Below are 20,154 nucleotides of genomic sequence, written 5' to 3'. Positions count from 1 at the left end.
GGGGGGTCGTAGGTTCAAATACCAATTAAGGAATATACTCTTACTGTGCAGCATTCAACCCAGGTGAGGCAAATGAGAACCTTGCAGGAATCATTGAAGTGCAGTTTGCGTAATAGCTCTGTTAACCTGTATTAACTCATTGAGTGCTTCGTGCACGCTACGTATCCTACTATAACATGCCACACTCGTGCTCGCACGCCTACTATTGATTGCTCTGTGCTTGCATTGTTTCCTACCCTCGCCTGCTTCGTGCATGACTGCGCACATTCGGAATTACAATCATTGTTACGCCGTTTTGCATTGTATTGCGCATCGCATGCACGCCGTAATTAACTTGCGCCCTTTTCGAGTATTTCTACATTTTTACAAGATATGGCTCCGCCTCTGAGAGGGAAAAGACCTAGGTTTTTTGATCCATACAAAACACTCCACAAAATGGAACTACTTGATACAACTCATATTTTAGTGGTAAAGATAATAACCAATCCATATAATGAGGACATCATTATAAGGGGTATGAAATTTCCTACAACTTTACTACACAATATTTTGTGGATAAACTAATCGTTAGAGAGTTACAAGCAATTGTAATCATGACTATTGAAAGGAGTGAATACGACTCGCGATCCCAAAATCAATGTGGCACAGGGGGGTTTTGGGGCTGGCACAGGGGATTAGCATCGGATTAGCTCTGTGGCGTTGGGTTAGTAGTGTGCGTGGCATGTTAAGAGTTAAACTTGAGGGGGGTCAATTTGACTTGTTGCGCGAAATGTTTTGACTACACCGCTTACTTAATTTTTACTTTCAAGTCTTGCGCATCTCTTGAGACCAAATTTGCGTGCCCGGGTACGCAGTTCCAAAATTATGCAACATTTCATAAGTGTATGTCAGACCCGAAATTGATCAATTCCGTGCTCATAGTCAATAAAAATTGTGTTTTTCAACCATAAGTCATAAATGTATGATTATGTTTACTTTTGTTGGTTTTAATGGATTTATTTTATGCTATTTATGATTGCAACAGGGTCCCTGACAATGTTCATTGAAAAAAAAAATGAAAAACAAAGGTTTGAAAAAAACAAAGAAATACATAAGAATTTAAAAAGCAATAAAATACATAAGAAATCAGCTGTTGAGTATATACTGGTCTGAAATAGCCCATTTAAGATAGGGTTAAAGAGGATTCCAATCCAAATGATTTTTTTTTTCGGAAAAAGAAAAATACATTTATAAATAGACAAGTACACGGTGAAAGTTTTGACAAAATTGAACAAACATTGAGAAAGTAGTTAATTTTTCAAAGTTGTGAAAATTGGCAATCGCTGGAGACTTCAAATTGGCGACATTGGTGATGTCATAGTGATGTAAGGCAAGGACTACATGTACTCTCCCTTTTACTCCAATACATAAAATTGATAAAATGTTTTTTTTTCAAACATTTTTCTGCGACATTATTGTGTTTAGAATACTTCCCCAGGGGAATAGTTAATTTAGAGAAAACCACAAATCCTTTAGTACATGTACATGGCCTATGTGAAAGTTGTCATTCCCACTTGTCTTGATTTACTTAACCAGTTGCCAATTTGAAATTACACAGTTTTAGGGATCTCAATTCTAAAACAGTCATAATTATTGCTTGTGCAATTTCTTTCACACTTCCTCCATTCCGTTAAATATATTTTTCTCCTTTCTCAAACAGTATTTTATGACCAAGGTTGAATTCCCTTTTAAAGCCAGGGTATATACTCAAGTTATCATAATCATTATTTTTCATTTCTAGGTTTTGTATGAGCAGACCACAGTACAGCAAATCCTGTGGTCTTTCATCTTTGGTGTCCTGTTGGAACTACCTGTTCAGTACCCTAGGAGGGGGTACCATGCCCCCCATCACACAGGAGCAGGCCCTTGTCGTCCTGGGCTTTCAACCTCCGTTTGGAGAGATCCGCTTTGGGCCTTTCACCGGCAATGCCACACTCATGAGGTTAGTAGATCAATCATCAGCAACCATGTTGTGGGCAAAGTCTGGTATTCTGATATTAAATATAGGTTTAAACCTAGTCTTAACCAAAATTTAAACTCCACTTCTATGGACTGATGGCTTCATAGTATTTCTCTCATGTTCATGGCAATTATAACATACTAGTTTATTCATTAAAATTCGTTGTATATTTGTATTTTCCTAATTTTCACATTTAATGACTTGATTATTTTGTTGACAACATTTTGCAGCAGGATAAGATTTATTTTTGATTGGTGAACAAGTTGATATTAGCACTCCATAAAAGTGTGGACTAAGTGAACCCAGATTAAACTAAACCATAATCAGATTACCACCAATGGGATTTGTGGCTCTTCAGGTATGACACAACAAAATGATTTGTGTACTTATTCAATGGCCCATATTCTGAAGTCAAATTTGAAATTATGGGAAGCCAAAAATCAAAAATTGTGTTTACATTGAATATTTCTAACATTTAGTGTTCTCTATTCCAGTTCTTTTAAAGTGAAGACAAATACCATCCTATTTATCCTTCTCAGTTATTTGAGAGTCAAAAGAGCTCATACATTGAACCTCTACTGTTAGAGAATTGTGTCACAATTTTTTCTATCCATAATTAAACCACGAATTCAGACCAGAAATTTAATTAGACTTGAATTTAGAATTCAGGCCAATGAGATTAGTGGCAAGAAGTCAACAGGAGACCATTATTTGGTCTCCAGCTGTAACTGTACAGCAATCACTATAAAGTGTCATCAATTTTGATTTGTCCTTTTAATGTTGGACAAAACAAGAAGGTTACACATCATTTATTTCAGAGTTGATGTGTTAATACACATTCATTGGCATATTATGCTCTGAATATAAATATGTTACCAAGGTTTGTTCTAGAGGACTATTGTGTCCTGCATGAATGGGTCCTTTGACTTATTTAAATTCATACAGAAGATTTTTGTTTCACTATCTTGTGCAATGTAATGTAATATATTGTTTTATGATCATGGATGTATCAAACATTATTTTAATGATTATTATACTTGGTATAATAGTGGTGTGTTGACTCAGTTTGTAGAGCATCTGTCTTACAACCAGGAGGTCGGAGTTCAAGCCTTGGCTGCATCAGACGAAAATATATTAAAAGATGTTAGTTGCTGCTACCCTGTTTGGTGTTCAACAATATAAGGGATAGAGTAATGTTGATCTGGCACTGCACAGTGGCTTTCGTGCCCATGATCATTTGGGAAAAATGAATTTCAGAGGAATTCTATTTTTGATTCGAGCACTAGAATATGGATTTTCCTTGTGTGTGTCTCTTTCAGATGGTTTAAGAAGTTGAATGATCATTATGGTGTGCGTGGAAGAGCCTACATCCAATACAAACCACATGGAAGGGGTAGAACACTAGGAAGGACTTCAGATGAAGGACTACATCTATTACAACAAGGGTTAAAGGTCAGTGCAAGTCCTATCCTTGTTTCGTTTTATGGTGCTCTCATTCAAAAGAGAATATATGCGCCAACAAAAACTACCTTATTGTCCCACTTTGATGTTTTTGTTTCATTTTTTTTTATTTTGTTTTCATAGATAAGACCTTATATTTTATGAGAAATTTTTGGGAATGTATCGCCAAAAGTTTGAAAAAAAAATCACTTTGCAAGTGCATGCAAGCTTTGTTACACTTAATTCACCCTTCTAAAAGATAATGCCTCTTTGCTGTATGAGGCAAAATTTTGCTGGTGCCCAGACGTTGAGCCAGAATGTTTTCATTTCATTTATGAGTTTCCACTTCAAGGCAATAGAATCACAAATATAGACGAATAAGACTTGTGGCATGAAAACAACTTGCATACTATAAATACAAGTACAGTACATGCATACCACTGAAATTACACAAATGAAATAAGAAGAATAGAATAGTGAGACATGCAGAAATGTTGTGAGTTTTATATAGTATATTATTCAGGTTCAAAGCCAAACAGGAAGTATTGTCACAGAAGAAAATGTTTTGTCACCCCTAAACTTTGTCACTTACTTACCCCTTGGAAGCAATTTGGAATCTGAATCGTTCAAAGCTGCCCGGCTCAAAACTTCCTACTACAATTCTTCCCTTTAAGTTTAAATTTAATCTTGTCAATATCAAACAAATATTCCTTAATTTTTTGTTTGTGTTTGTATAGCAATTGTACTGCTTTATTATTCAATCATATGTAATTGTATTTATGGTAATTCTTTATGTTTAATTTAAGCATTCCAGCTGTTGGATTGATAAACGCCTTTGCTTTTATTATTATCATTATTTTGTATTTCTGATTTTAGTAGGAGTAGGCAGTTTTACCTAATTTGTAATATGATACTTCACATAGTACATTTCCTTTCCTTGTTTGGTAAATGTTCAATTATATCAATTTACATGTATGTTACTTAATTGTTTTGTAATGTACTTAGAAAAACCATGTATTAAGCGCTGTATAAATACAATATATTTTTTTATCATTATTAATTTAAATAGTGTTCTTTCTACTATTTGAAGCCTTTAGTATATTCTGTACCAGTGATGGGCCGAGGTGGGTTAGATAAAGTACCAATTCATTTTCCTATTCGCACAATGTAGGGCCCATGTTTAATTATGCAATATATTCCGTCTATAAGCATTATAAGGTAACACTAGTTACCATGAAAAAGAGTAAATGTATGTATTTGAAATTTAAATATATTCCAAAAAAATAATGTTGAGAGAAATAAAAGAAGAGGATACTAGTATTACTTTACAACATATGTTACAAAATAAAATGTACTTCTGATTAATTTGTAAGTTACAAATTAATCAGAAATGTACATTTCATTTTGTATCATACGTATACTAGTATTCTTGGATACAATTCGTTTTTGTTTTTTTCAAATATAGAAGACCAGTTTGCTCCATATAAACACTTAGCCTTCCTTTTCTAAAGATGTCTCCTTATGACTATTTTTTGTTATTTAATTCTCCATAGGATCCCAACATGGCCTTTATATACCACTGTCATAATCACTATTTCTGTCCTATTGGATATGAAGACGTGCCTTTGAAGGCTGTAGATGCATACAGGTCAGTTTCAATTTCAATAATTTATTTGCCTGTTTGGTTATATAGTACTTGGATTGGTGGGGAATTGCATTTGCTTGATGGGTCATGAGGGGGGGGAGAATAAGAGATTACCAAATTTTCAATATTCTTTTCCCAAAACTTTGGGGGGATTAGTCCTTCAACATTTTTATAAATTCATAATGCGAGAAGCTCTCATGGGTAATTTTTATAACACTTTTTTTTTGTCTTGGGAATTCATTGAGCCCAATTATGTGAAGCCTGGTTATGTGGTTCTAAAGTTAAGCTTATTTTGTACTTAGAAATCTGACCTACCTTAGCTCAATTTCTTCTTTCAAATTGTGTATTCAGCAAAAGTGAATGTATGATTATTTTGGGGAGTTTGCTTTCATTGTGCTTTCATCGATGAATATCAATAATTCTTCCATGCTCAAAAAAGTCACCAAAAGATTTCTTTTCAAATCCTAAAAAAAAAAATGTAAACAGAATTTTTGTCTCACCTGCGAAGCAAAGTGAGACTATAGGCGCCGCTTTTCCGACGGCGGCGGCGTCAACATCAAATCTTAACCTGAGGTTAAGTTTTTGAAATGACGTCATAACTTAGAAAGTATATGGACCTAGTTAATAAAACTTGGCCATAAGGTTAATCAAGTATTACTGAACATCCTATCAGAGTTTCATGTCACATGACCAAGGTCAAAGGTCATTTAGGGTCAATGAACTTAGACCATGTTGGAGGAACCAACATCGAAATCTTAACCTGAGGTTAAGTTTTTGAAATGTCATCATAACTTAGAAAATATATGGACCTAGTTCATGAAACTTGGACATAAGGTTAATCAAGTATCACTGAACATCCTGCATGAGTTTCACGTCACATGACCAAGGTCAAAGGTCATTTAGGGTCAATGAACTTTGGCCGAATTGGGGATATCTGTTGAATTCCCATCATAACATTGAAAGTTTATGGATCTGATTCATGAAACTTGGACATAATAGTAATCAAGCATCACTGAAAATTTTGTGCAAGTTTCAGGTCTCATGATTAAGGTCAAACATCATTTAGGGTCAATGAACTTTGGCCGAATCGGGGGTATCTGTTGAATTACCATCATAACTTTGAAAGTTTATTGGTCTAGTTCATTAAACTTGGACATTAGAGTAATCAAGTATCACTGAACATCCTGTGTGCGTTTCAGGTCACATGACCAAGGTCAAAGGTCAATGAACTTTGGCCGAATTGGGTGTATCTGTTGAATTACCATCATAACTTTGAACGTTTATGGATCTGATTCATGAAACTTGTACATAAGAGTAATCAAGTATCACTGAACATCCTGTTTGAGTTTCAGGTCACATGATCAAGGTCAAAGGTCATGTAAGGTCAATGAACTTGACCATGGCCATGTTGGGGTTTTTTGTTGAATAACCATCATATCTCTGTAAGTTTATTGGTCTAGTTCATTAAAAAGGGAAATAAGAGTAACCATCTTTCACTGAACATCTTGTGCGATTTAGAGTAGTATTCAAAGTGAGCACTGCTGCTATATTGAACCGCGTGATGCAGGTGAGACGGCCAGAGGCATTCCACTTGTTATTATATGGGTCAATCCATGTCAAATCAACCAATGCTTGTCACCCGACCCTCTTCGATTTTCTTTAAACTCGCACCAAATGTTGCCCCAAGTGACTGACGGAAAAATCTGAAATATTTGCCCCAAGGTCAAATGGTTGCTAAGATACGGCCTCCCATAGCAACCGGTCACAGCCCGATCGACCGCGGGTCCGATAGACCGCGGGTCCGTTAGACCGCGGGTCCGATAGACCGCGGGCCCGATAGACCGCGGGTCCGATAGTCCGCGGTGTGTGTAAAATTATGATCAGGACAATATAGTGAAATCCATGTCATCAAGAGGTCAAAAGGTCATTGATACGAGTCCATGGGGTTCTATAACGATGACCCACAGGACAATCGCCCCCTGACATCTACTTCAAGGAAAATATCTCCATATTTCTATCGTCGGGGACTGTATACCCCCCCCCCCCCCCCCCCGGAAATATGCCCTCTAGACGCCATATGGAGCCTCTAAAATGCCATCGACTTGACGACATGGCGAGATACTTTATCACGCCATGTCGACTAAATAAGCTTATTATGTCCGCATGGCGAGATACGTTATCCTGCCAAGTCAGTCCACTTATAAAAAGTTATATGTCAACATGGCGAGATATTGTATCTTGCCAAGTCGACTTAAATATGTTACATGTACATGTCAACATGGCGATATGTCGGGATTCTTGCCGGGACTTGTACACTTCATATCTCGCCAAGTGGACATATCGACTTGACAAGATAGAATACATCGCTATGTCGAAATAATAAGCTTATTAATTACTTAGGCGGCGGAAGCGGGGGGGGGGGGGCTTTCCCCCCTAAATTTGAGGTGGGAGGACGGTCCCCCCTAAATTTTTAGTTGAGAACCTTTTTTGGTAGTCAATTTCTTTTCTACGCCCCCCCCCCCTAAATTGAGGTAGACCACCCTAAGATATTTTTGTCCCCCCCCCCCTAATTTTGGTTGATAACCTTCTTTTTTTTCCTTGTCAAAATATCTTGGTGGTCCCTCCTAAAATTTTGGTTGATTTGCTTGTCAATTTTTTACCTGTGTCCATCCCAAAATTTCAGGTGGATCCCCCTAAATGTTTTGCCTTCGGCCGCCAATGATCAATTTAGACATGGTAAGATAAAGTACCACTCCATGTCGTCACGTTAAGGCATTTTCACAATTATTATTTTCATAATCTGGGGTAATTGTCTGGAGAGTAAATTTCCGGGGGGGGTAACAGTCCCCGGCGGTAAAAAATATGGGGATAATATTTTCCTTGAAGTAGTTGTCAGGGGGTGATTGCCCCTAATTGGCTTGTTATAGAACCCAGGCGCGGATCCAGGATTTCAAGGGGAGGGAGGGGGAGCAAATTTGACCTGATGTTTGGCGCCCATGTGTACTTTTCGAAAAATGGCGCCCACTCCCTCCCGGCCAGGCTAACTTAAATTATCTTATAATCACATAAAAAAATAAAGACCACTTTTTAATGTGTTCTCGAAAAAAATCCATGAATACATACATACCAAAAGGTAGGTGGACACAGGGGCGGTTCCAGCCTTCGCCAATAGGGGGGGGAGGGTGGGGCGGAAATTTGTTTCAGCCATATTTTCCCCGGCAGATCGGCAGCTCGAAGATAATTTTTGTTTGTTTCTTTGAAGGGGTAGTCCTCATTAGTCACTTCTTGGCTTTATTCTTATAAATTAATACATAATATCATAATCCTCATTTATATGATGCGAGCGCGAAGCGCGAGCTAATTTTGGGGGAAATTTTTTGTATTTTTCCTAAAATTTGAACTGATTCTGGGCAATGTTTGTTATCCTGAAAAAGACATGTATGCAACTTAATAATTACTACGAACGCAAAGCGCAAGGGGAAATGAACTGATGAAAAAGATACCTGTTAAAGTAGCATTTAACAATTAAATAATGCGAGCGCGAAGCGCGAGCTGAATCTTTTTGAAATTTTCACCCAAAGAAAGGAAATTCTAAGCACTTTTTTAACTCAAGCAGAATAGGTATATGAGTAAACAATTAAAGCAAGCTCGAAGCGCGAGGGGAAAATTTCTAGATTTAGTCCTATAATATTTACTGAACGAGACACTCTATTCATGATTTGTAAATCCTAAAAAATATGAGGATTAATAATGCGAGCACAAAGCGCGAGCAGAAAATTTTTGATATTGTGATCTGAAACTGGATAATGATTTAAAGTAGAGAACAAGTTGGGTATCTGAATAAACATGCGCGAGCGTGTTTCATATTTAGACCTAGAATCTAGGCATTCTAAATACAACTTTAATCATGAAAATCATGAAACTTTGATAGTCCGATCTGAAAAAAAAGAGTCAATTTCAGCCTTATATTTCTAGCACTTTGTAGAAAAATTGTAAGGTGGATATAAATCGCAATTAAGAAAGAGCTGATATTATTATTACTTTGAGTTTTGACATAGGACCGGGACATCCTTACGACATGCCATCATATGAAAATGATGACTATCTTGCTATTCATCTTGCAAAGCGCGAGATGAAACAAAGGGACAATTTAATTATTAAATTGATATCATATTTATTAATGCCTATATCTGATGATATCATGGCATAAAAACTGGACATTTCACTTTTGTGATTATGAATAGGATGCATCAGTTTATATATTTTTAACCATTGATGCGAGCGCAAGTCGCGAGCTATACTTTTTGATAAACTGTCATGAAAAGGGAATTTTAAGTAGTTTGTTGTATAAATAATATTGAAACATTTATACAACTCGCCAATCAAAATGCAAGCATGCAGCGCTCTAGCTGATGCGCCTTAACAATCAGACCAGAAAAGGGATATTTTGAAAACTTTATGGAATACTAGAAAATATAGATACCTGATAAATCAAAATTTGCGAGCGCGTAGCGCTAGCAGCAAATGTTAACATTCAAACCATAAAATTGGCATTCTTACAGAGCACTTGGTAAAAACCAATTTGTAAATTACACAAAAAAATGAAAGTTCGATTTCCTAGGTGAAATATGTGTTGTATATTGACTTCCAAACTTGATATTCGAACTCCATATTGAACAAGATATGCAAATCACCTAATAGGCAATGTGAGCGCGAGCGAAAGTTTTATATAGTTGCACGAAAGATTCTTTTTATTTTCCAAGTCTTCCCCTCATCTTATTTTATGCCTTCGTCGTCCTCTTCCTTTTCTCCTCTCTTTTCCCTCCTTTTTCCTTCTTTCTTTCCTTTTTTTTTCTTTTTTTGCTCCGCCAAGAGGGGGGAGGGGGAGCTCGGCCCCCTGGATCCGCCTATGGGGACAAGGGGCGGGAAAATATGACAAGCAAAAAAAAAGGTTATCATCGCCAAAGTAAGGTCATCTCGTCCCAAAATACATGTTTTATTTCGATTTAGAATGATGTTTTATCTATGATTATCAAAGACCAAAATAGTAGGGGGACATTTGATATTGTGTCCCCCCCTACTATTTTGAGTAGGTGGGACACGTCCCCCCTGTCCCCCCTGGGATTTCCGCCCATGATGTAATATCGATGGGAGCGCGAAGCACGAGTGATTTTGAGGGGTTTCAATTTGGTTTAACTTCTCACCAGAGTAGGCCCTACTAGAATATTGTGAATGGGAGCTGTAGTTTATGTACTGTTGTTTTAGTATACCCCTAAATATTATTAATGATAACCTCTAGGAAATATGCAATCTCGACTAATTATCCTCATCAGTGGCGTATTAATTCAGCATGGGTGCAGGGGGGGGGGCCGAGGGCACCAAGAAAAAAAAAAATGAATGAAATGGGGGGGGGGTAGACGTTAAAGAAAATCTGAGATTTTATTCTTGAAAAATACATTGAGGTATCTCACAAGGCCTAAATAAATAATGAGAACGCGAAGCGCGATCTGATTTTTTTTTTAGAATTTTCCTGTATTTTATCCTGAAAGCCTAAGTCAGGGGCGGACCCAGCTTCCGCCAATAGGGGGAGGGGCCATTTATTTCACCCATATTTTACCCGATCGGCCGCTCAAAGTTGATTTGTCCAAGTGCCGTAATGAGCCAACAATTTCGAGGGGGCTCGATATGGCGTATCACATAAAATTAATAAGAAGTTGGCAGTGAGCGAAGCGAGCAAGCAAATATGTTGACACTTTTATTACAAAAATACAAGGTTGTGATAGATTTTGACATAATATTTCGAAAATAATAGTATATTACATCCTAATCCCTTTCCTTTTCTATATTTTTTCTTAGCCTTGATTCTCTCTTTTTTTGTTGGGGGGGCAAACGCCTATGTCCTAACAGTCATTTCCTAGATTTACTTTATAAGCAACATAAATGTGTTAAAATCTCATAAGCCATATGCAAGCTGAAAATTAAATTTCATGATTATTGTCCTGAAAATTTACCATTCTGGGCAATGTTTGTGAACCTGAACAGGACGCGTATGTAACTAAATAATTACCACGAGCGCGAAGCGCGAGAAGAAATGTTAAATATTATGGACTGGTCGAAAAGTTAGTCATTAAGACGATACATATTTTAACGATTAAACTGAAAATTTTTGATATTCCAACCTAAAAAGATGAGATTTCAAATTTAATGGGACATTCGACATTCATTTCCATCTTTCTTTTTCTTATATTTCTTCCCATCTTTCTCTCTTTTTAATATTATTCTCTTCCTATTTTTTCTTCTTCTTTTTCTTTCTTTTCTTTTCTGTCTCTTCCCTCTTCCTCTTTTTTTCTCTTTCCCCCATTACTTATCCCTCTTTCTTTTTCTTTCCTTTCCCCTTTTTTCTCTTTTATTTTTTGTTCTTCTCGCCCTCCCCCTTCCACTCTCTCTCTTTTTATTCTTTCTTCCCATCTTCCCTCTCTATTTAAATATTCTTCTCTTCCTTCCTCTTTTTTTTCTTCTTCTTTTTCCTCGTTTTCCTTTCTCCTAGCTTTCTTTTCTTCTCTTCCTTTTCCCTTCTCTCTTTTTTCTCTTCTTTCCCCCTGTTCTTCTTCCCTTTTCTTTGTCTTTCCTTTCCCCCTGTTCTTCTTCCCTTTTCTTTGTCTTTCCTTTCCCCCTCTTATACTCTCTTTTCTATTATCTTCTTTTCCCATCTTCCTCTCTCTTTTTATTCTCTCCTTTTCCCCTCTCCCCCTCTTTTTTTGAACGGGGGGGGGGGGGGGGGGGGGGGGGGGTGGGTGAGGCAGTTCCCCCTCGCCCCCATGGATCCGCACCTGATAGAACCCCATGGTCTCATATCATTTGACCTTTGGACCTCTCGATGACATTTGATATATCTGATCATAATTTTACACGCACTGCGGACTATCGGACCGCGGTCTATCGGACCCGCGGTCTAACGGACCCGCGGTCTATCGGACCCGTGGTCTATCGGACCCGCGGTCTAACGGACCCGCGGTCTATCGGACCCGCGGACTATCGGACCCGCGGTCTATCGGGATGTCCCCTAGCAACCAATGCGCACTCAAAGAAATTATTTTAAATAAAATTGCCTATTTTTGATTGACTACTGCAGCAAAGTTTGATTAATTACAGTCTTCATTTTAAGTAAATTGGAAGAACTTTTTGGTCTAAACATGCAGAGTATACTGTAGCGCGGACCTGTCAATCGGATTTCGCACACGAGGTCACCGAAAATGGCGTTAAGCATCCGTGTCAATGATTTCAGAAGCATGTTTGGAGGCTCATAAATCCAAAACTAAATTAGCTTGGAACCAAATATTATGCACATTTATGGACTTTCATATACTCAACATAATTACAAAAAATTGACCCAAGAGTGCGTGTCGTTTTCCTGTAGGGCGCCCTCAAAGTTGGATTTTTTTCAAAAGATGCCAAGTTCAAGGTCACGGATCACCTCCCGTCCCATCGAGGAGGGGGACCAATTTCTGTGTTTTGATAGACATTTACCCATATTTTCAAGTGTTACTTGAGAAATTTTGCTACCGGAATGTTTAGGGGCTGATTTGCGCATTCCAAAATGGTCGTAAACACCCTAAATTTGACGTTAATGACATATACATGCTTTTCAACACTTTTCAAATTGTGATAACTCAAAGATGAAATGCCAAAAAACATTGATATCTTCTGTGATGATAGTCTGTAATTGGTATTAAAAGGATATATCTTCAGAAATAGTTTTTATTGTAGATAATGACCTTGAAAATACACCCAAAATTCAATAAAAACAGTAAATTGGCTAATTTTCCAGAATCATATGGCATTCAAATGGTGTTTACATTGACTTTCAAATTTGTGTCATTTCAATACAAAGGGTGAGCTTAAGCCAAAACTTGAAAGACATGTTCAACTTTTGTTCTACTTTAAGCAACATGAAATATTTGAACTCAAAACTATATCATTTGACCTTGAAATTATTCCAAATATAGCTAATTATTGCTTCATAAGTAGCATATTCAAATCGTGCGTGTACATTGCACTTTGCAACACATTTCAAAATGGATTTTCTCATAGAGAGAATACCTGATCAGGCTGATATTTGCAGTATTGGTAGTCTGTAATGAGTTCTTGGAGGATCTACAATTTAAGTACGTATTCTCTCAAGACAATGACCTTGAAAATACAGCTGAAAATCATGAAAATCAATAAATCATACAATTTTCATTAATAATCAAGTGTTTTTACCCACTTTTAATTGTGTGTTATTCCATCTTAGATTTTGAGCTCATGCTGATAATTGCAAATCATGTTCCACTTTTGGTCTACTTTAAGCTACATAAAATATTTGAACTCAAAACCTTATCATTCGACCTTGAAATTGTTCCAAATATAGCTATTTGTGCTTCATAAGTAGCATATTCAAATCACACGTGTACTTTGCAACACATTTCAAAATGGATTTTCTCAAAGAGAGAATACCTGATCAGGCTGATATTTGCAATATTAGTAGTCTGTAATGAGTTCTTGGAGGATCTACATATCAAGGAACTATTCTTTCATGACAATGACCTTGAAAATACAGCTGAAAATCATGAAAAATCAATAAATCAGACTGAACTAAAAACCATATTATTTGACCTTGAAATCATTCCAAATATAGCTATTTGTTGCTTCATAAATAGCATATTCAAATCGTGCATGTACATTGTACTTAGCAACACATTACGATACTTGGAAATAATTTCAAGGTCAAAATGATATGATTTTGAGTTCAGTCTGATTTATTGATTTTCATGATTTTCAGCTGTATTTTCAAGGTCATTTTCATGAAAGAATAGTTCCTTGATCTGTAGATACTCAAATATTTTATGTAGCTTAAAGTAGACCAAAAGTGGAACATGATTTGCAATTATCAGCATGAGCTCACAATCTAAGATGGAATAACACACAATTAAAAGTGGGTAAAAACACTTGATTATTAATGAAAATTGTATGATTTATTGATTTTCATGATTTTCAGCTGTATTTTCAAGGTCATTGTCCTGAGAGAATACGTACTTAAATTGTAGATCCTCCAAGAACTCATTACAGACTACCAATACTGCAAATATCAGCCTGATCAGGTATTCTCTCTATGAGAAAATCCATTTTGAAATGTGTTGCAAAGTGCAATGTACACGCACGATTTGAATATGCTACTTATGAAGCAATAATTAGCTATATTTGGAATAATTTCAAGGTCAAATGATATAGTTTTGAGTTCAAATATTTCATGCTGCTTAAAGTAGAACAAAAGTTGAACATGTCTTTCAAGTTTTGGCTTAAGCTCACCCTTTGTATTGAAATGACACAAATTTGAAAGTCAATGTAAACACCATTTGAATGCCATATGATTCTGGAAAATTAGCCAATTTACTGTTTTTATTGAATTTTGGGTGTGTTTTCAAGGTCATTACCAACAATAAAAACTATTTCTGAAGATATATCCTTTTAATACCAATTACAGACTATCATCACAGAAGATATCAATGTTTTTTGGCATTTCATCTTTGAGTTATCACAATTTGAAAAGTGTTGAAAAGCATGTTGTGTCCTTAACGTCAAATTTAGGGTGTTTACGACCAATTTGGAATGCGGAAATCAGCCCCTAAACATTCCGGTAGCAAAATTTCTCAAGTAACACTTGAAAATATGGGTAAATGTCTATCAAAACACAGAAATTGGTCCCCCTCCTCGATGGGACGGGAGGTGATCCGTGACCTTGAACTTGGCATCTTTTGAAAAAAATCAAACTTTGAGGGCGCCCTACAGGAAAACGACACGCACTCTTGGGTCAATTTTTTGTAATTCTGTTGAGTATATGAAAGTCCATAAATGTGCATAATATTTGGTTCTAAGCTAATTTAGTTTTGGATTTATGAGCCTCCAAACATGCTTCTGAAATCATTGACACGGATGCTTAATGCCATTTTCGGTGACCTCGTGTGAGAAATCCGGTTGACAGGTCCGCGCTACAGTATACTCTGCATGTTTAGACCAAAAAGTTCTTCCAATTTACTTAAAATGAAGACTAATCAATCAAACTTTGCTGCAGTAGTCAATCAAAAATAGGCAATTTTATTTAAAATAATTTCTTTGAGTGCGCATTGGTTGCTATGGGAGGCCGTATCTTTGCAACCATTTGACCTTGGGGCAAAAATTTCAGATTTTTCCGTCAGACACTTGGGGCAACATTTGGTGCGAGTTTAAAGAAAATCGAAGAGGGTCGGGTGACAAATTGTCTGAAAATTGGTTGATTTGACGTGGATTGACCCATATGTAATAAATAAACTTCAGAAAATTTATAGAATACTAAACGAATAGGTATTTTAAAACAACAATATTTCATAGTATTTTCATACTCCTCTCTCAAGCGAAGGGGGGGGGGCTTTACATTTTGAGTGATAAACATGTAACTAGATTCCTTCACTTTGATGGTTTGCTTTAATACTTGTTTGTTATTTTTTTATCCCTTCAGGGACCCTTTACGGTCCGATGAGGTTGAAACTTGGATACTAATTGGTGATCCAAGTAGAAAACACCCAGGAATACACTGTTTCAAGTAAGTTTGCAGATATATTCATTCATTTATTTCATTTTATTTTATTCATTTACATGTATATAAAGTATATATATTATTAATTAATTCAGTTATTTATGTATGTTAATTTGTTTGTTCATTTATTTTTTTATGTATTCATTTATTTTATGCGTGTTCACATCATAACTAGAGAATAACGTGATACATGATTATTATATGAAGACAATATTACACCAAAAGAAAAACATTACAGAATCTCTTGTTAAGAAAACATACAAAGGTCTTGCAACATTTATTAAGCTTGAGCCATTTCAAAACCATATGCTACCACCCACCCCAAACCAACAATCAGTCACCAGTGAATATTCTCTCTAAATTGTCAAAAGAATAATTGGGTTTTTAAAAGGAAATTGTAATATTAATTTATCTGAGAGAGTAATTTTTATTCTTCATACTGTTAAAATTTGGATTTGTAAAATTGAATAATAGACAGGATAGAAGAGTTTCTTTTTGTTTAAGGACCGCTCGGATGATCTACAAAAAATTGCACAGTATGCACCTCTTATGCTTCAGTAAACCCCAAATTTCAAACTTTTTTTTATCTCCATATTTCTTAAAGCTCTCACTGAATTTCTTCTGCTTTCAGTATGTGGATTAATGTTGATCAATGTTGACTACTTGACTAGTTATATATAAACCGTAGGATATGCCTTTCCAAGCTCAATGAATATCCTGATCATATTTGGCAACTTATTTTTGGCTTTGGGGTAGCAAGTCACCTATAGATCATAGAGTACCCCCCTCCCCCTTGCCCCCAAAAAAAAAATTAATAAAAAAACTTTCTTGGGCTCGATTGAGATTTACTAATTTGTCTCTTTTTAAGGCCAGAGCAAGGGGTGACTGAAATATTAATCACCACTTGGAACTTTCCTTTTAGGATTTCTCACATGGTGAATTGATCTTCAACAAGGACATTCTCTTCTGTTGCCCAATATATTTTTTCTCAGTCCTTGTCAATTTTGGTCTCTACTATTTGTCAGTTACATTCATTTTTGTCTCACCTGCGAAGCAAAGTGAGACTATAGGCGCCGCTTTTCCGACGGCGGCGGCGACGGCGGCGGCGGCGGCGGCGTCAACATCAAATCTTAACCTGAGGTTAAGTTTTTGAAATGACATCATAACTTAGAAAGTATATGGACCTAGTTCATGAAACTTGGCCATAAGGTTAATCAAGTATTACTGAACATCCTATTAGAGTTTCATGTCACATGACCAAGGTCAGAGGTCATTTAGGGTCAATGAACTTAGACCATGTTGGAGGAATCAACATCGAAATCTTAACCTGTGGTTAAGTTTTTGAAATGTCATCATAACTTAGAAAATATATGGACCTAGTTCATGAAACTTGGACATAAGGTTAATCAAGTATCACTGAACATCCTGCATGAGTTTCACGTCACATGACCAAGGTCAAAGGTCATTTAGGGTCAATGAACTTTGGCCGAATTGGAGATATCTGTTGAATTCCCATCATAACTTTGAAAATTTATGGATCTGATTCATGAAACTTGGACATAATAGTAATCAAGCATCACTGAAAATTTTGTGCAAGTTTCAGGTCTCATGATTAAGGTCAAAGGTCATTAGGGTCAATGAACTTTGGCCGAATCGGGGGTATCTGTTGAATTACCATCATAACTTTGGAAGTTTATTGGGCTAGTTCATTAAACTTGGACATTAGAGTAATCAAGTATCACTGAACATCCTGTGCACATTTCAGGTCACATGACCAAGGTCAAAGGTCAATGAACTTTGGCCGAATTGGGTGTATCTGTTGAATTACCATCATAACTTTGAAAGTTTATGGATCTGATTCATGAAACTTGTACATAAGAGTAATCAAGTATCACTGAATATCCTGTTTGAGTTTCACGTCACATGATCATGGTCAAAGGTCATGTAAGGTCAATGAACTTTGGCCATGTTGGGTTTTTTGGTGAATAACCATCATATCTCTGTAAGTTTATTGGTCTAGTTCATAAAAAGTGGACATAAGAGTAACCATGTATCACTGAACATCTTGTGCGAGTTAGAGTAGTATTCAAAGTCAGCACTGCTGCTATATTGAACCGCGTGATGCAGGTGAGACGGCCAGAGGCATTCCACTTGTTTGTTCTCTATGTTCTAGTTTGTCTTCCATTTTTTTAATTTTCTATTTTTGTTTTTTAGGTGGGAAGATATCAGCACAGATTTAAATTGCCAGAGTCCTGACTATCTCAACATCCGCAAGCTGCATCTTGGTGTCCAGCAACGGAGAACAAAGAGAACCGGAGGCAATCTTCACTGCATCATGGCCTTTTGTCGAAGTGCTGGCTTCCTGACCAGGCCTGTCAAGAGCAAGAAAGGTGGAGCATCACAGGACACTTCCAGGAAAAGCAAGAGCAATGACGAGGCCAGGTTTGTAGCAATGCCAGGACGTAAGGTTGGCCAGAGTAAGAGTGAGGAGGTGATGCGAAGCGAAACTATAGGAGGGAACGTGTCTTGTTCACAGAAAGGGAAAGCTGACGGTAGCGATGTCAGCAAGCACGTTTCTTCCGACATTGCAGGTCGTGTATGTAGCAGTGAAGTTGAAAGTCATAGATCAGAAGTCATTGGAAGGACTCAAAGAAAAGGTAAGGTTGGAAGGCAAGGGGCAAAGGCTTCAGATGTGAAGCAAGAGGAGATCAATATGAAGAGTTCTGATTCAAACAAAGTTTTTCGAAACAAGAAATCAAAGAAACAGAAGACAAACAAGGGCCTTTCCGCAAAAAGAAGTGAATCCAATCCCCCATGCCTCTTTGATGAAGAGATCAGTGAAGATCAGATTGACCTTACATTGCCAGTAGCTACAGAAGACACTGGTTTGGGTCATAGGCAAGCTCTCAATGAAGAGATGAATGAAGTGGACAGGTTCATCAAAAACATGTCCACTCGTTTCAATCAAAGCCTGAGTCCAAGTGACCATGCAAATGTAGCAGCACTGAAGGAAGTCATGAGTAAGTCAGAGTACACCCGAAGGGTCGACACCCAAGATGATTGGGTGATGCTGGGACAGACTAATCAACAAGGAAAGGACACCAACCTCTTGACATCACCAGGTGAAACTGTCATGGGGTTGTCCAACTTCAGAGGCATGGGTGTAGATGATGATGACCTTGTAAATGTTGATGATCTGCAAGGTGAACATGAGTCAGATGGTCAGGTTTCCGAGCTGGCCAAACATTTAATCGACCAGTATCTGGTGTCCATCATCGATTCCATCGACAAACAGAAATGTCACTTATCATGCAATGCAGGTGACAACTAAGGAACCTGAAATAAGTGCCCTTTATTATTTTCCCAATTTGTGCTACATGTACATTATAGAACTGTCCCACATAGAAAATTGGCCTTACCCAAAGAATATTGAAATTTTAGATCCTGCTGAATAAAATTATGTTAGATTGTTGTCCCTAAATTTACTCTTAGTCTAAGTACCCACCCTAATAGTTTAGTCCATATTTTCTGTTATTGTCTCACCTGAGCAAAGTTCAGTAGTTTGGGAGAGACCTTGTGATCACTCTTCCTGTTGGTCTGTTAGTCTATTTAAAAAATGTTCAAGTTTTTGTTCAACTTGCACTCATTTCTTAATTCTGCATCAGTTTATACCTGGTACAATGATCCTTGGGTAATACCATATGTGTGTACATGAGGATAAGGTCGAAGGTCATCTAGGGGTCAAAAGATCGTATTGCCTACTTTTATTGATCTCAAAATCAGACGAGGCTTGTTCTCGAGCCACCTTGGTTTTTGTCTCACCTGCGAAGCAAAGTGAGACTATAGGCGCCGCTTTTCCGACGGCGGCGGCGGCGGCGTCAACATCAAATCTTAACCTGAGGTTAAGGTTTTGAAATGATGTCATAACTTAGAAAGTATATGGACCTAGTTCATAAAACTTGGCCATAAGGTTAATCAAGTATTACTGAACATCCTAATAGAGTTTCATGTCACATGACCAAGGTCAAAGGTCATTTAGGGTCAATGAACTTAGACCATGTTGGAGGAATCAACATCGAAATCTTAACCTGAGGTTAAGTTTTTGAAATGTCATCATAACTTAGAAAATATATGGACCTAGTTCATGAAACTTGGACATAAGGTTAATCAAATATCACTGAACATCCTGCATGAGTTTCACGTCACATGACCAAGGTCAAAGGTCATTTAGGGTCAATGAACTTTGGCCGAATTGGGGATATCTGTTGAATTCCCATCATAACTTTGAAAGTTTATGGATCTGATTAATGAAACTTGGACATAATAGTAATCAAGCATCACTGAACATTTTGTGCAAGTTTCAGGTCTCATAATTAAGGTCAAAGGTCATTTAGGGTCAATGAACTTTGGCCGAATTGGGGGTATCTGTTGAATTACCATCATAACTTTGAAAGTTTA

At 37.0% G+C, this 20,154-nt stretch overlaps 1 protein-coding gene across 1 annotated transcript in view; it reads left to right on the top strand.

The window, feature by feature from the left end:
* LOC121429963 overlaps positions 1–19,505 on the top strand; it is a 31,547-nt gene extending 12,042 nt beyond the window's left edge. The window contains exons 6-10 of the mRNA XM_041627234.1: positions 1,781–1,981; positions 3,319–3,451; positions 4,993–5,087; positions 15,619–15,702; positions 17,911–19,505. Coding sequence (XP_041483168.1) covers positions 1,781–1,981; positions 3,319–3,451; positions 4,993–5,087; positions 15,619–15,702; positions 17,911–19,027 — 1,630 coding nt within the window. The 3' untranslated portion in view covers positions 19,028–19,505. The remainder of the gene's footprint in view (positions 1–1,780; positions 1,982–3,318; positions 3,452–4,992; positions 5,088–15,618; positions 15,703–17,910) is intronic.
* The last annotated feature ends 649 nt before the right edge of the window (positions 19,506–20,154 follow it).

Source organism: Lytechinus variegatus, chromosome 16 (genome assembly GCF_018143015.1).
Source record: "Lytechinus variegatus isolate NC3 chromosome 16, Lvar_3.0, whole genome shotgun sequence".
In the NCBI taxonomy this organism is placed as follows: Eukaryota; Metazoa; Echinodermata; class Echinoidea; order Temnopleuroida; family Toxopneustidae; genus Lytechinus; species Lytechinus variegatus.
This window is presented reverse-complemented; position numbering and strand designations above follow the sequence as displayed.